The 16,319-nt window shown below is 34.6% G+C and overlaps 2 protein-coding genes across 2 annotated transcripts; one reads left to right on the forward strand and one right to left on the reverse strand.

Moving 5' to 3' along the window:
* Positions 1–2,033: 2,033 nt before the first annotated feature.
* On the forward strand, positions 2,034–3,701 carry LOC104888491 (F-box protein At5g49610). The gene has a single exon (XM_010673493.4). The coding sequence runs from the start codon at positions 2,431–2,433 to the stop codon at positions 3,520–3,522; it is 1,092 nt and encodes a 363-aa protein (XP_010671795.1). The 5' UTR covers positions 2,034–2,430; the 3' UTR covers positions 3,523–3,701.
* Positions 3,702–4,757: 1,056 nt separating this feature from the next.
* LOC104888492 (protein AGENET DOMAIN (AGD)-CONTAINING P1) lies at positions 4,758–11,223 on the reverse strand. The gene is made up of 4 exons (XM_010673494.3): positions 10,512–11,223; positions 9,352–9,882; positions 7,932–8,384; positions 4,758–5,971 (listed from the first exon to the last, which is right to left on the reverse strand). The coding sequence occupies exons 1-4, from the start codon at positions 11,019–11,021 to the stop codon at positions 5,489–5,491; spliced, it is 1,977 nt and encodes a 658-aa protein (XP_010671796.2). The 5' UTR covers positions 11,022–11,223; the 3' UTR covers positions 4,758–5,488.
* Between the last annotated feature and the right edge of the window lie 5,096 nt (positions 11,224–16,319).

Genomic DNA, 16,319 nt, shown 5'->3' on the forward strand with positions numbered 1-16,319 from the left:
ATGTAACAACTATTAATGTGTAGGTAAAGATATTATTGATTAAAGTTACGTCTTAGGAATTGTGTATAAGCAAATGTAGCAATTAACATTGGATTGGAGGGTATTTGATTCGGGCTTTATTCTTTTTATTTAATTTTGCTAAATTGGAACTTATTTTTATGTCCCTCAATAATAACTTTTTTTATGTGTGTTTTTTAATACTCTCTTCGTTCGTTTGAAGATTTATGCAATTACCATCCATACAGTCAAAGTTACAAAACTTTTACACCATGTTTTGTAACTTGTATATATGACAAATATAAAAACAATACCATTGTTAGATTGGTCGCATGTATAATATTAAATTATGATTTTCTTCCATGATTTCTTATAATACGTTTTTGAAGAAAACAATGGCTAATATTTTGCAATTGAAATGGTTTACAAGGCAAGTAAGTAGATCTCTAGAATATGACATCAATATTGCTAAAAGTCAACTTTTCTTTTAGGGCTAAGGACTTCAAATGTAATTCTGCTAAAATTTCAGTTACCTTGTTCTTTTTTCCCATTTCTAAATCCTTTTCATTCAAACCAATATACCAACATAGCTACCCTCCATCGCATAATATAATGCTTATTACTCATCTTTTACGAAAATTAAGGTAAGCAAAACATGCAATGACAAACAATTAATATTATGCGAAAAAACTAATTTGAAGAAGTAAATAAATGATAGTGCACATGTTTTTTGGGTAAATCAAGGAGATATCTAGAATATTAAAAAAAAAAGTAACATTATGGTCTTCTAGGACACTCAAAATGGAATACAAACACTATATTATGAGAAGAATAACATATATCTTTAGAATGTGAACTTGCGAAGTCTGATTTTTGCCACGGGGAACAGCTACGTGGCGTAACCATACTAAGGAAATCTTATATAAATATGTTATGATTTTGCCTTAACTTTTAAGTTCTGCAGACCATAAGGATGTCAATTGGGTGGTGCGAGTGTGAAGGATGGTCCCTCCACTCATGCATCGGCCTAAAAATCTCATTACATCCCCGCCCACCATCCATTGTGATTTCTAGACCAAACCCTCCCCAACGAGTACGTTTTCAAAACCATCTATGTCTCCCCACCAACGTATCCACACTTACTTCGTACCCGACCCAACTATCCTCCCAACACATTCTACCACTACTACTATAATATGGTCAAATAAAATAGTTATATCTAATTGGAATTACATCTTATATTAAAAGGGAACAATTGACAATTTGGTAATTGAGAAATGCAAGAAAAAATAGTGATTCAAGAAAAAATTGTAGATTTAAGATTAAAATCAAAGGAATATATCGTAAAACAATTTGCCTTCTTCAATGATAAATCTATGGAGGAAAAACAGGGTGGGTGGAGATGAAACGATGTATAACATAAAACTAGTTATGAGGCCCAGGCTGCGCCCTAGATAACAAAGAATTTCATTTATTAATATAATACTTTATGATAATAACAATAAATACAATTTAGTCCAATGGTTATGACTTTAATTTATGTACTTGAGGTCACGGGATTAAACCTTATACTATGCAATTTCTAAAAAAATTTATTGTACATGAATTACATGAACTAAAACTTCCTAGGAAGAGCGCCATGTGACACAGTTTCTTGGTTATGGTTATGCACGCCTTTTTAATATATTTGTATAGATCCACACCCGCTCCACCACCCATACAGTAACGCCTTTTAATATATTTGTATAGATCCATACCCGCTCCACCACCCATACAAAAACTTCATAGGAAGAGCGAGACGTGACACAGTTTCTTGATTATGCACGCCTTTTAATATATTTGTATAGATTCACACCCGCTCCACTACCCATTATGAATACGATTTTGATCCCCATACTCACCTCATCTCCCACCAAACTAGACCCATTCCCACCCAATTTACCTCCCTACTAGACTACTAGTACTATGGGGGATCGGCCATTTGTATTCACTGCCATGAGCCCAATAATTAAATGTGGTGTGGTTGTCATACAAAACAAAAACAAAAACAAAAACAAAAACAAAAACAAAAACAAAGTTAGGGTCTTTTAAAAAAAGAAATTAGGGGCATATGCAGTCAACGTGCAAACTATTGATGTCCATGTCTCTATGAGATAAAATCATAGAACCGGAACTGTCTGTTTCTCCTTCGATGTATTCTTTGATCATCATTCATAAGTGATTCATCTATCAACCACATCTCTATCTCTCTCACCAATTCTTGTCCCTCACAAAAATTTATTCACTTAAAAATTATTCAAACCCCATTTCACATTTCATGAATATGAATAACCCCATCAAATTCCAGCTTACAAAGTATCTTCCTTGGTAAGCAAATTTTATTCCTTTCCTTTTCTTTTCTTTTCTCGTTGTTTTGGTTATTGCAATCAGAAGATGAATTCAGTGAATTCAACAAATGGGTTTTTCCCAGATGAAGTTATTCTTCACATTTTAGCAAGATTACCCATAAAATCCCTCTTTAGATTCAGGACTGTATGCAAATATTGGTACCAATTGCTGTCTGATAAGTACTTTGTTCACCTATTCAATGAAATGTCTGCAAAAAGCTCTATGATATTGGTTGAGATTACTGAGGTTTCTGAATTTAAATCTAGCTTAATTTGTGTTGATTATTTGAGGGGTGTGTCTGAATTTCCATTGGATTTTCTGAAAGATAGGGTTAAAGTTAGAGCCTCATGTAATGGGTTGTTATGCTGCTCAAGTATACCTGATAAAGGTGTGTTTTATGTTTGTAATCCTATGACAAGGGAGTTTAAGTTGCTCCCAAAAACTAGGGAAAGACCTGTCACTCGGTTTTACCCTGATGGTGAGGCAACTTTGGTTGGTATAGCATGTAATTTATCTGATAATAGCAAATTCAATGTTGTTTTGGCCGGGTATCATCGCCCGTTTGGTTATAGCCCCACTAAGACATTCATATGCATGGTATATGATTCGGATGTAAACAAATGGAGGAAGTTTGTGACATTGCAGGAGGAACATTTCACCCAAATGAACAGAAATCAAGTTGTTTTTGTGAATGGGATGTTACATTGGTTGACAGTGAGTTATTCCTGTATACTAGTATTAGATTTGGAGGTTGATGTTTGGAGGAAGATTTATTTGCCGGATAAAATGAGTTCTGGAACGGGAAATAGGATGTATCTGTTGGAATCAAATGGTTGTTTATCGCTGATGCAGATTTCTGATGCTTGGATGGATATATGGGTTTTGGAGGATTATGAGAAACAGGATTGGAGAATGGTAGATAGGGTGAGTCTTAGATGTATTAGAGGATTAGGTCCAGGAATTTTCCCGATTAGTCAGACGGGCGAGTGTGTTTTTCTGGCAACACATAAACAGGTATTGGTCTACAATAGGAGCACTGCTGTCTGGAAAGAAATGTTTGCAGTAAAGAGCAACTCGGCACTTCCTCTGTGGTTCTCTGCGTATGCTTTCCGGAGTACAATATTTTCTTTTCACTAAGGTGCCGGAAATCAGTGAATATCTGTACATAAATTTGTAAGCCAAAGTACTACCAATTCATGCATACTGAAAATGACTTTGGAATTAGTCACTGTGATGTTTGTGTTGTACCATTGAATGTAATTTAAACAGTTGTAAAGCTGGTTTATTTTCCAAATGCAACATACATTTACATGTCATTGTCTTGGGCTCTCTTTTGGCTGAAGTTATTTAGGATTTTTTCAGTGGTTGTTGCATATGGAGTGTTGAATTCGGAGTGCTATGTCGATATGATCAACGGCATCTGACTTGCCATTGTCTAATTTTATTGCTGTGTAGTTAAGAATCTAAGATTGAAGTCCTAAGTAGATTGAATAGCAGTTCGGATAGCCCTCTGCATTATATTATATATATCCCTTTGTCCCTTTTCCCCTTTGCTGTTATCTCCATGTTCTTTCTAAGTAGATAAGATGAAGGTGCTCTCCTTTCCACTAGGCCAAGCTTAGCTTGATCTGCTGTTATTGCATATGTTTGTTGATCTTAACGAATTTTGACACCCAAAACTACAGATGGGAGCTAATCAATGGTGAGTTTGTTAGTTGATCGGAACCAAATTTGTAGTTCAGAGGTTATACAGGTTCGAATCTTCAAGTCCTCAAGGATATAAACTTTTGCAGCTCTCGTAGGGTTATAAACTTATAACACTACTTTGCCGAGGGTTTCCTTATGCATAACTGCAATTTGCAAATAGTAACATGTCACAAAGTGTTCAGGAAATTATGTCGAGTAATAAGAGGTGCTTGGGAAAGTACGTAAGAAAATTCACCCTCTAATTTTTCCCGAAATCATTCAGAGTACCTTTGTTATATGCACTATCCGCGTGTCAAAGTTCTAAATCAGGAACTCTTAATTGCAGGTTTCCTTATTAAACAAGTTCTCCCAAAATTGTGGACTTGCTCCACCCTAATTAAAGTAGTCATGATCACATTAATTAGGTGTGTCAAGGCTGTAATGATAAGCTGTTTAATGTTTATCGGTATCTTGATCACAGGATTTTCAATGGTATACTCTGACAAAATTTGACATCATTGGCTGACTGCGACAAGTAAATAAAATTGTCTAATAGTGAAATGATACGATCCCTTTTCACTAATGGAAGAGTTGTCTTCTTGTGAAATGATAGTTTATGAGGCAATATTTTAAAACATGTTGAAAGCACATAATTTGGTGCGTAGGGGATACGCAAGCCTTGGCCCTTCATAACAGTTATATATTCCCATATAATGGAGTCAACTTTGCAAAAGGGATGGATTTCAACTATATACATACTAAGTTTATGCTAAACTAGTAAACTATACAAGAGTTAAATGGAAATGGGTAAAATATGATTTACAACAGTAGATGTTGGGAAATCTGGACGATCTAGCATCACACTCGAAAATTGGCATTTTATCTCTGAATTATTTAGTGACAAGAGTACCAGACAAGGCCAAATTTGATGAATAGCTGGAAGAAATAACACCCATCAACAATAATGGTAGCCAAAACCGAAGAATGTAATGTCTCGGACAAATTCTTCTCTTGCTGCTCGATGTCTCCAAAGTCCGATGAAGACGCATAAGGATCTACACCATTTAATTTATATTTTGATTTCTTTGTTTAATAATATTGATTATGTTGTCGTCAAAAGGTTTGTAGAAATGCTGATTGCGCCATTAGGTTGTTTCTTGTTTTCCCGTTGCCAAAAAAAACAATAAGGGTAGGAGAAGGTTCATACGTTCTCTGCGGAACAAGAGAGAGTACGATGGTAGGGCCCACTCCAAGGGAAAATTACAAAATTATCCCCTCTGAGTAAACTTACTGGTAAACAGTTTGGTAAATAGCCACGGTGGAGATAACTCTGACTCTCTGAGTAGAGTTTGCAGACTGTTGAATTCTTCTCAAACTAACTTCTCAGTTAAAACATCAGTCTCCTGCAAATTCGAAGTCATACCTTATTTGCAGCTATCCAGTTCCCGTTAATCCATTCTTGACGAGTCCTCAAATATACATCATCAAATTCCAATTCCTCTCTGGATGTTTCGAAATACACCATGTATTTCTTATCAGCAAGAACTTTAGAAATCACACCTTCCCACCACCCATCATTATACCAGGCATCGACTTTCTCAAGCAAAAAATAGCAGCCACTCACTTCTATCTTAGGAGGGCATGGTCTGATATTTTGAGCCTCAGTCTCTTCTCTGAGAGATTCTATTTCATCCTCTGTCTTGAGTGTCAGATACTGTACCAGATATGTACCCTTTCTTGTTGATCTAACAATAACTGCAGTGTACCAAGATCCTTCATAGCCTGGCTCATTGCTTTTAACCTCAACCCTTGTACCCTTGCCAAAACTTCTGTCAGCTTCGCTTTGAGCGCATCGCCTTTCAGAGGATGAAGTTCTCAATTTTAAGTCAGATGACCTATGCTGCATGCAATAAAAATGTCAGCATGCAGTACGTGGGGAAAAAATATTGGTATATGCAGAATCAATATATCCAGGGTACCACAATAATATTTTTTATAGCATAAGAATATGAGGACACACGCTGTTCATTGACCTTCGAAGAAGATAAAGAATGTACTTACAACCACTGCTTTTTGAAAAAGTTTTCATGTCTGGATTTATAGTTAGAAGATCCTATTTACATTATCACACTTAACAATAAGGGATACCAAGACTCAAAATCACATAGAAAGCATTAAGCAATTACTGGCATACCCTATATGCTGGTGAAGTATATGGTGGAACTGAATGCAACTGTATATTAATTACTAGCAGTAATCTTCTTCCTTGTACATTATCTATTTTGTACAATGTTTTCACCTGTACTAGATCCACCTTTTTTTTTTTGTTCCCTTATTTTTCTGAAATAAATTTCTCAAGGGACAAGATCTAGATTAAATCCAAGTTTTCATGTATCGAATTTCCTGATCGAGAGACACAGTATTTGTTAACTGATCAGTAACAGTATTTGTTAACTGATCAGTAGAGTGGTGAGTGGTCAATTGGTCCCATCAAAAAAGCTTATGCAGACTTCTACTACCATGTAAGAATCTATAAACACCAGAACCACATAAAAGATTCTGCATCATTCATTTACAGAGAGATAATGTAAGATATTGGTGCAAGTCTCCAAGATGAGAAAATCAGCATTTGACAATCTAACCTGTGAACTAGAGGCGTGCTTTTGGATTTATCCAATTGCTTTCATGCCTTTTTGCAACAATGAATCAGGAAAAGGTAAGTAGCCTAAACTATGTGATTTTCACAGAAACTCCGGCAAAGTACTGAATTGGTCGCCTCCAAGGTTGTGTTTTATTGCAGACAGCTTAAATGAAAGGGTGATGGAAAGGCGCTTTAAGAATCAAGTGTTTGAATGATATAATATGCAGTTGGCTAGATATAATCAGTGTTTTCCGCAGAATGGCAATATTGACGCTTCTGTGACCACTCATTCTAGAGCTTACTGATGGCCTGGAAGTTACTTAATCTAAATTTCTCAATTATCAATTGAGTCTCAAATTTCCATGCAATTATGTCCAACCCAATTCACATTGATCTTCCATTACAAAGATGAATTGAAGTGATTTTATAGCAGTTGTTTAAAGAAAACTTCAGTCACAAATTATAGATTTCATTTAGCAGAACGAAGCATCAGAACATATCTAATCTAAGGATGTCGATTTGATGTGGCTCCTTAAGTGTGGTGACACTTAAATTCTGAATACTGCATCCCCTTGTGCAGATCACTGAAGCCACTTCATTGAGCTTACCAACAACAAGGTTGCCTATAATGGTTTTCAATTTCTCATGCTATAAGACGGAAAAGAAAAAGTGGCGATTCAGTTTTAAGCATGGCTCTCTGTGGGCTCAGGACCGTGTCTAATGCTTTTCTGGGAAATTAGTAGCCAGACTAAGAGCGTGTCCCAATTTACCTTTTTTACAACAAGAAAAGTAATCAACGTCAGAAAAAAATGTCAACAAGAAGTCCTTTACTAAGTTTTAGCTGCCCAAACACACACACGCAAACAGCGCCATCGACACACACATATGCACATATTTCATATGGAACATATAAGAAGTAAATTAAGCTTGCGCTTGAAAATTATAAACACAAATAAATAGAACGTGCAGAATAAGCAGGATTAGTAATATAACTATTCTCCAGTATCATATAAAACCCCTCAGTGGCATATGTGACCACCTGAAAGGTACATCGGAATAATGCAGGTTTCATTTACTGTCATGGCTAAAACTACCTTAGCAAAACAATATGTTTTATGCCTCTAAGCAATTTGGGGAAATGAAAAAAAAAATAAACTCAACTTCCAGACAAATAAAAATAAGTTTATCAGACGAGGAAAAGGAAAAGGAGAATAATTACCTCATGAGTTATCCATTTTCCATCAATCCAATCCTGATGAGGTCTCAAACTCATATGATCATATTCCCACTTATCACCACCAGCAGAAGAAAATTGCACAATATACTTATTTCTATTCAGAACTTCTGAAACTGCACCTACCCACCACCCACCATCACGCCAAGCATCAACTTCCTCAGAACATTTATACCGACCAAAATGCAGATTACAAGGAGGCAAAGGTCTAACGTCGATAGCAGACACTTCTCGTCTTAAAGTGTGCTTCTCATCATTAGTTTTCAGGCTGTCATATTCAACCAGGAACTTTTTCTTCTCTACAAATCCGATGATAGTGGCTGTGTACCAGGAACACGTGTCACCAGCGTCATCATTTCTGACCTCTATCAGCATACCTTCTCTAAAATTTTCTCGTAGTGCTTCTTCTGAGGCAAAATTCATCTCGTTTATAGAATTCTGCAGCGCAAGCAAAAAGATAGCTGTGAAAACTGAAGACACAAGAAAAAAAAAAGTGAAAAGGCCAAAGTCCTCAAATTTGACCATAAATTTAAAGAAAGGAATAATATTACTCCAGAAATCTGAAGTATACAATTTTGTTGTTGTTAATCAATCTGAAAAAAAATATCCTACATTTAATCTGTGTCTAGCAAAAAAAAAAGGAAGTTACTTCAATCAATATGTATAACCACGAAGAGGAAAACTGACAAGCCTTCCCTTTTTCTTTTTCCAATTATTGCTCATGGTCACACTAATAGCATGATTTACTTGGATGCATAAAGAGGAAAATGGTCATCTTGTGACTTGCAACATCTCCTATGACCTCTACTCTAGGCGATGTTAGTTGACAAATTGTTCTAGAAACCTGCATCTCAGCTTACATGTTCCCACTACCTAACCTTGCTAAAAACTATGGCTAAAATACTTGATTTTCCTGGTTTCGTCCTTGTTGGTACATGATTATGGAGTACTAAGTTTAAATCTTTGAGAAGAATTCAAGAAAACAACGGGAATATGAAATGAAAAGTCTTTGAGCACATATGAGTCATGTCACTTCGGTATTGCATATTTAGAACTGAATAAGTCAAAGACAACATATGGATGAGAAGAAAGGGTGTGTATTGGATGTTCAACATTGATGAAATCACTTTAGGACAATGCTCCAGTTATTTTAATGCATTTAATCTATTTTTCCGCGAGTCAGATTCAATTGGTGTAACAAAGCAGCAATTTCAAGAACTGTTTTGATCAACACAACCAGACTAGGTCGGTAATTAGGTATATAAAGGTTAGAAGTATGGCTCACACAGACAGCGGCTTCATCTTATGCAAGAAATCTCCTGACTGGCGGACTATTGCTACTAAGATAGTACAACACAATCAAAGCACAACAAAAAAGGCCACATACAGATTCCAAAAATCATACCGGCAAAGCTAGAACCCATTTCCCATCAACCCAATTCTGGTGAGGTCTCAGGTTTGGATGCTGATAAACTAACTTCTCGTTTGTTGAAGCAAAGAAGACAATGTATTTCCAGTCATCAAGAACCTCATAAATTACACCTTCCCACCATCCATCATTATACCAAGCATCTACTTCTTCATGGGCCTTGTATCTATGATGTCGAGGAATCTCCGGGGGGCAAGGTCTCATGTCCTGTTCATTTGCAACTTCTTTGAGGAGCTCCATCTCATCGTCAGTTTTGAGGGTCTGGTATTCCACCAGAAACTTGCCAACTCCAGCTGAGCCAACAACAATAGCAGTATACCAAGAGCCTTGATACCCATCCTGATCACTTTTGACCTCAACAGCTGTCTTAGGGCTAAACTTCGCCTTTAATAATCTTTCGGCCCCTTTGAACCTTAACTTCAATTTCCTGCTATTGGCATGAGTTCTGACTTCAGCGATCGTCTCTGGCTTACAAATAGCATTTTGTTCCATCTTGATTGAGTTTCTCTGAAATTTCAAAATCACAATGGTAAGTAACAAGATCATCAAGTAAACAATTACTGTATTAATCAATTATAAAGCAAAGAAATATGCAGAAAATGTATATAAACCATCAACCAACAGCCATAACCTAATTAGACACATAAAAACATCAACAAGTACTCTAATTTAGGGCCGACAAAAGCAGGGAAATGTTTAATAAGAACTAATGGTAGAGATAATTGAAGATAGAGCTCGAATTCCAAATGCAGCAAAGAGATTAGCCACAACACTTTGTTTGATAATAGCCTAAACATCAAGTGAATACACAAAAGATAAACTGAATGTGCAAATCCTGCTCATTAACCCAAAATTCAACCACAAAATCAGTGAACAACCACCAAACCAAAATCAAAACCAAAATTCAAATTGTACCAGCCAAAATTCACCCAACAAAATTAGTAAAATCAGAAGAAATTTGAACAACTCAACAGTCATCAAACCAAAAACCAATCACACCAGCCAAAATTACCCACAAAATCAATATACTCAAAAGAAATTTGAAAAACCAAATTCTACACCAAAAATCAAATCACACCTACCAAAAATGTACCGCAAAATTAACAAATTTCGACGAAATCCCAACAAATCAATACCTGAACATAATCAAAAGGAGGATTCCAAAACCCATCACACCAATCACGATGAACCCTCAAACAAGACCTACCCACTTCAATTGGAACATCATCATCACCATCAATTTCCACCAAATACTTCAAACCCTCATACAAAATCCCCAAAATCGTACCTTTAATCCAACACCCATCTCGCAAAACATCCACTTTCTCGTGAATTTCAAACTTCCGGCGATCAGTGAGGTCATTTTCCGGCGGAACAGGTCGAATGTCGCCGGAATCAACGAAATAAACAATGTCGTTTAAATGGGTTTGATACTGTACCATAAAAACCACCTCTTTTTCTTCATCTTCTTCATCATAATCATCATCATCTTCTTTGTTTCTCTTGTTCTTCTTCCTTCTTTTTCTCTTGCTCGTTTGATTGTCGGTTTCTTGGAGAATGATTTTTGCTGGGTAGAATGAAGTCGTGAATTTCGAGGTTTTGATGATTTCTACGTTGTCACCTGGAGTAAAATTGTTGAGTTGCATGTTTTTTAGTGTTGTTTGATGATCGAAATTCTGGGTTTGAGGAGAGAGAAAGATTGGTTTGTCAAATGGCGGGAGTTACAGTGTGCCTGCTTAATGCTTTGCGTGATAAAACTGCGTGTAATACTAGTACAGGAGTAATTTTTTTTTTTTTTTAAATAACATTAATTCATTGATTCAAAGTCATACGACATTTATAATAGAAATAGAAAATAAACAAATACATATCAAAATGAAATAAATACAATTCTAATATGATAAAACCACGATCGTTGAGTAGATCTAGCACTTTTGAACACCCTCGTCTTTTACATCGCTGTCTGATGCAGCCTTCTGCAAGGGGGTCTGCCGATCTTTTGTAGTTTTGAAATAGAAGTGGATTTAATTCAATTGATTGTAAATGAAGTCTTGACATCTGTTGCAACTCCGCGCAAATTTCGATCAACAAATTAACATCTAGAATTACACAAAAACCCAAAAACAACGTCTCCAAACTCTCACATGGAGAGAGATAAAACCCAATATATGGGTAGATATAACCTAATATATGGGTAGAAAAAACTCTCCATTAGAAAGAGACTAAAATTTATTAGAAACATAAACATAAAAAAAGCTAATAACAAATGGAGAAAGGGGGCTTACCACCGCCCAAAAGGGTGGTGATAGCCCCTAGGTTGAAAATTAGGGTTTTGTGGAAGAGGAGAGAGAAGAGAGTAAAAAGTTGAGAGGAGGTTACTAAATCTCGAGTGATAAATCAAATTTAGTACAGGAGTACTTACTATTGCTTCTTCTCTAGTACTCTTGTAATAATGTTTGTAAATAGTCAATAGTATAGCATTTTATGGATAAATGAATGTATAAGTAATGGGCCATTTATAGGAATATTACCTAATTCTCATGTGATTGTGATTCCTAATCCTGTTATAGTTAGAACTTTAGGAGATGGTTTCTTGCAAAATGCAAATCGAGCCTGCTCGCTAATACTAATGTGCATGTTAGAATAGAACTATTTTAACCCTGTAATTCTTAAAGTGTAATATCTGTTTTGTTATGGAGGAAGTATATACGATATAGAAGTATTAAATTAATGTAATGAGTTAATATTTCGTCCAATTGTCAGTTATTTTATATATCATTTAGAAATAGTAATTGATTAAATTTCAATGTTTTTATTAAAAATATCTATCATGCTATTGCCATTTTTTAAAAAATTTAGTAAACTTTTTTGGTTGATGAAAATAGAGTATGTCTTTATACAATGAATTAAGGGTCAAATTTTACAAATGTGTACGAGGGGGGTTTCTCATCACCTATTCACCTTAGCCCGCTACTGCTAAAAGCAATTCACAGAACAAAAAATTACGTAGGAAATATAATAGAAAAAGTGGACTTTAATTTCATAACTACCATGTATTTTCCTATATATATAGTATGCACATAGGCTCATAATGACATGTAAATATGGCCGGATATACTTGCGAGATGCGCCAGTTTACTAGGGTCTTTTATTTTACCTACTTAAAAAACATACATTGTTATAATATTCAACTCGATGATACTTTTTCCTTCACTTTAGCGCGCTCCTTTATAATACTACCATCACTTGAAACCACCACCAAAATATTTTTTTTTTTTAATGATCATCATATTCATCAAACATAACTAAAACAATCAAAGTAGTGCATTAACATGTGTAAAAGTCATCAACATATTGCATATATTGACAAACAATAGTATCCAATTTGCTTGACCATATTAATGTAAATTAATTTTGTCCCATAATATGTTTAGGAGAAACCACTTTTATATTTGCCTGACCATAAGATCGATGTCATTGTTTTTTTGGTTTTCAATTTGCACAATTTTTTTCGTATTACTACTTGTAGATAAATTTATGGCTTATCAATAGTAATTACCCCTAAGTGCAAGTTAAATTATGAAACCACCTCCCAAAAAGTTGCTTGAAACGACCCCTAAAGTCCTTAATTACATCTTTAATGCCACTCATGAGTCCATGACCCATCAAAATCAATTATTTAGTTAACTGTTACAATACCTTAAGTAACAATAAATGGCGTTATTAACTCAAATAGAAAATCTTACCTACACAACATAAACATTAGGAAAAATTGACAGAAATAATCTCAACTATGATCGTTCCGTTCAAAATAATCTCAACTATGAGCTATTCTGGAATCTGGAATAATCCAAACTATTTGGGGTACCTTCCCAATTAAAATAATCCAAACTTTTATTATTTTTCCCTTCAATGATCCCTTTTGGGTCTATTATATATAGGATAATTAAAAGTTTGAATTATTTTGAGAAAGTACTTTCAATAGTTTGGATTATTCTAAAATAACCTATAATTGGGATTATTTTGAGCGGAACAGTAATGGTTTGGATTATTCTTATCAATTTTTCCTAAACATTATCATACCTTCACTCTTTTACGAGTTAGTCTTATGTTTACCTATTAGTGTAGACCAAAGTCATCTATGTGATCCGTAGGGAGTTTTAGTTCATGTAATCCTTGTACAATAAAAAAATTTAGAAATTGCGTAGTATAGGAGTTTGTTCCCAAGACCTCAAGTACATATACTAAAGTCTTAACCACTAGACTAAGTTGTATTTAGTGTTATTATCGTAAAGTATTTTATTAGTAAATGAAATTTTTTCTTACCGGGGCATAGCTCGGGCCTAATAACTAGTGTACCATTACTTCCGTCAGGTAAAAATATACCATTATTTAAAATTGGTGGTGAGTTGTGGGTAGATTAATTTTGATTAGGTTTGTAATTAGTTGATTTGGGTAGTATAATATGTGTTTTAGTTTTTTAATAAGGATATTTTGGTAATTTTAGGGGTAAAAATATATCAAAAATAGAAATAAGGAAAGTGTTGCATTTAATTTAAAACATCCATTTTTAGAAGCTGTTGCATTTTAATTTGATAAGGAGGAAGTATATTCCATCTTCGTCGTGATACCAATATTTCAACAATAATCAACCTCGCAAGGGCAAAGACAAATGTGAACCATCGAAAATAGTTCACTGATCAATTATATCAATTAAGTATTTCGGTACATAGACTAATCTTATTAGTCAGAGGTGATCATCGATCGGGTCGACTGCGCCTAAGAAATTGCCCATTGGTCGGGCCGTGCCAAAATTTTGTGCCCAAAGCCCGCTATTTCGACCCGGGCATTTTTGGCTTGCCAAAAGCAAAAAAAATCAGGTCGGACCCAATCGTGGGCCAAAATTTCTGTCCGAAACCCGTCCCAAAATCGAGTCGGACCGGGCCAAGATGATCGGCTCTATTACTAGTGCATGTCAATTGTATTGCACATGCAATAAGACTACCCTAATCACCACATGAGCTTCGCTCTAGTGGTACGGTTTATTGGCTTCTTACTACATCATCTGTTAATAAAGAGAGTAATAACCTAATTACATTTTTCAAATTTTCTTATTATTATCACTAACTAATAATGGGATAGGAATATAAAATTGTGCAATTATATTAGGGCAGGTCAAAGAACTTAGTTAGCTATTTTGTTAAATCTATATATTATAAATTCCTTTATTAACTTAAGCTAATTTAAAAGTTTTATGGGATAGTGCTATGTCTCAATCATCAATAACTTATTTAACAATTTTATAAAGGTGACATATCATTATGAAATAGACCGTCTAATGTTGGGACAACTATGAGATAAAAAAAAGTTAAAATAATTTTAACAAACCAATCATACTTGAACTATTTTCTAGCAAAACAATTTCACATAAAATAAACTTTCCATAAAAATTAAGAGAAGAAACCTAATTTAATTAGAAAATTTCTTCCTTTATATAAACTTGGACCAATTTGAATCTACTTACTTCTATGGAGAAAACAATTTCTTCTTACTTATTAAAACAGAAAAATAAAAACAATGTCGTGTCTCTAACTAGAAAATTTCTTCTTACTTATTAAAACAGAAAAATAAAAATAAAAATTCAAATTTACATTAGTAGTATTTCAGTATTAAATTATCTATCATTGCTCAAATATTTAATTACCTTTTTTTATCTACCTTTATATAAAGTTGAACCAATTTGAATCTATTTACTTCTATGGAGAAAACAATTTGACTGCATTATCATATGAGGTTTGATAAATATCTAACGGGTAGGTGTATTAGATATAGAGGTGATCATGGGACGGGTCGGACCACATCAAAAAGAATTGCTCATTGGTCGGGCCAAAATTCAGGCCTATTTTTTGTGCCCAAAATCTGTTATTTCGGGACAAAATCGGACCGAGCCAAAAAAAACTGAAAAGTCATTTTTGATTTGTCGAAAGCACAACCCAAAGGCGGGAAAACGGGTCGGATCGGACCCCCGCGGGCCAAAAATTCTTCAATCCCGCTCAAAAAACGGACTGGGCCGGACCTGCAGGACGGGACGGAGTTGATCAGCTCGAGTTAGATACAAGTTTTTGAGTAAGAAATGTTGCTTATGTATATAACAAATGTTGTTTGTGTATAGAAAAATATTGTTTGTTTTTCGTATAACAAATAAGGGGGAAAAAAATATTTACATACACAAACAATATATATCATATAGACAAACAAAAAACAATATTTGTTACATGAAAATTTGTATCTAACACATTTACCCGTCAAATATTTATCATTCCTCAGTATGCCAAAATCAGAATGCACCCAAAACTTTCCCAAAAACCATCTATTCAAAATAAAGAAAACTTTCCAAATAACCGTTAAGGACTTAAGGTACGCGTTTCTTCAACGCGCATTACAACCAATAGCACAAATATACAGCTAACATAAACGTCATCTTACGCGCATTACAGCAATAATACCATTGTAATCGCTAATGTACGCGTACTTTTACGCGCATTATAGCTAATTATACAATTCTAACGGTAGAATGCATCATCTTTATATACCTCACCAAAGATGTAAACGCTCTGACAAATACTCCATTTTCGCGCACTAATTATATTTTGGGTGTTCCTCAAAATTCTTTTTTTTGTTTTTTTTTTCTGGGTTTAGATTTTCGTCGAAGATTAATACTTACTTACGTAAAAAAAAACGCAACAAATCAATATTTTATACTCATAAATAATACCCAAAAATGAGTGAGAAAAAAGGGAATTTCAAAGCATTATGATGATGATAATGGAGATAAAATTCCAGAGCATTCAGGAAGTTCAAATACTTCTTCCAAGTTTTGGGGTTTGTATGATTTTAACTGGTTTTTCTTTCCCGAAAATCTGAGTATTATGTTTTATTTTCTT

This window comes from Beta vulgaris, chromosome 3, assembly GCF_026745355.1.
Source record: "Beta vulgaris subsp. vulgaris cultivar EL10 chromosome 3, EL10.2, whole genome shotgun sequence".
NCBI lineage: Eukaryota > Viridiplantae > Streptophyta > Magnoliopsida > Caryophyllales > Amaranthaceae > Beta > Beta vulgaris.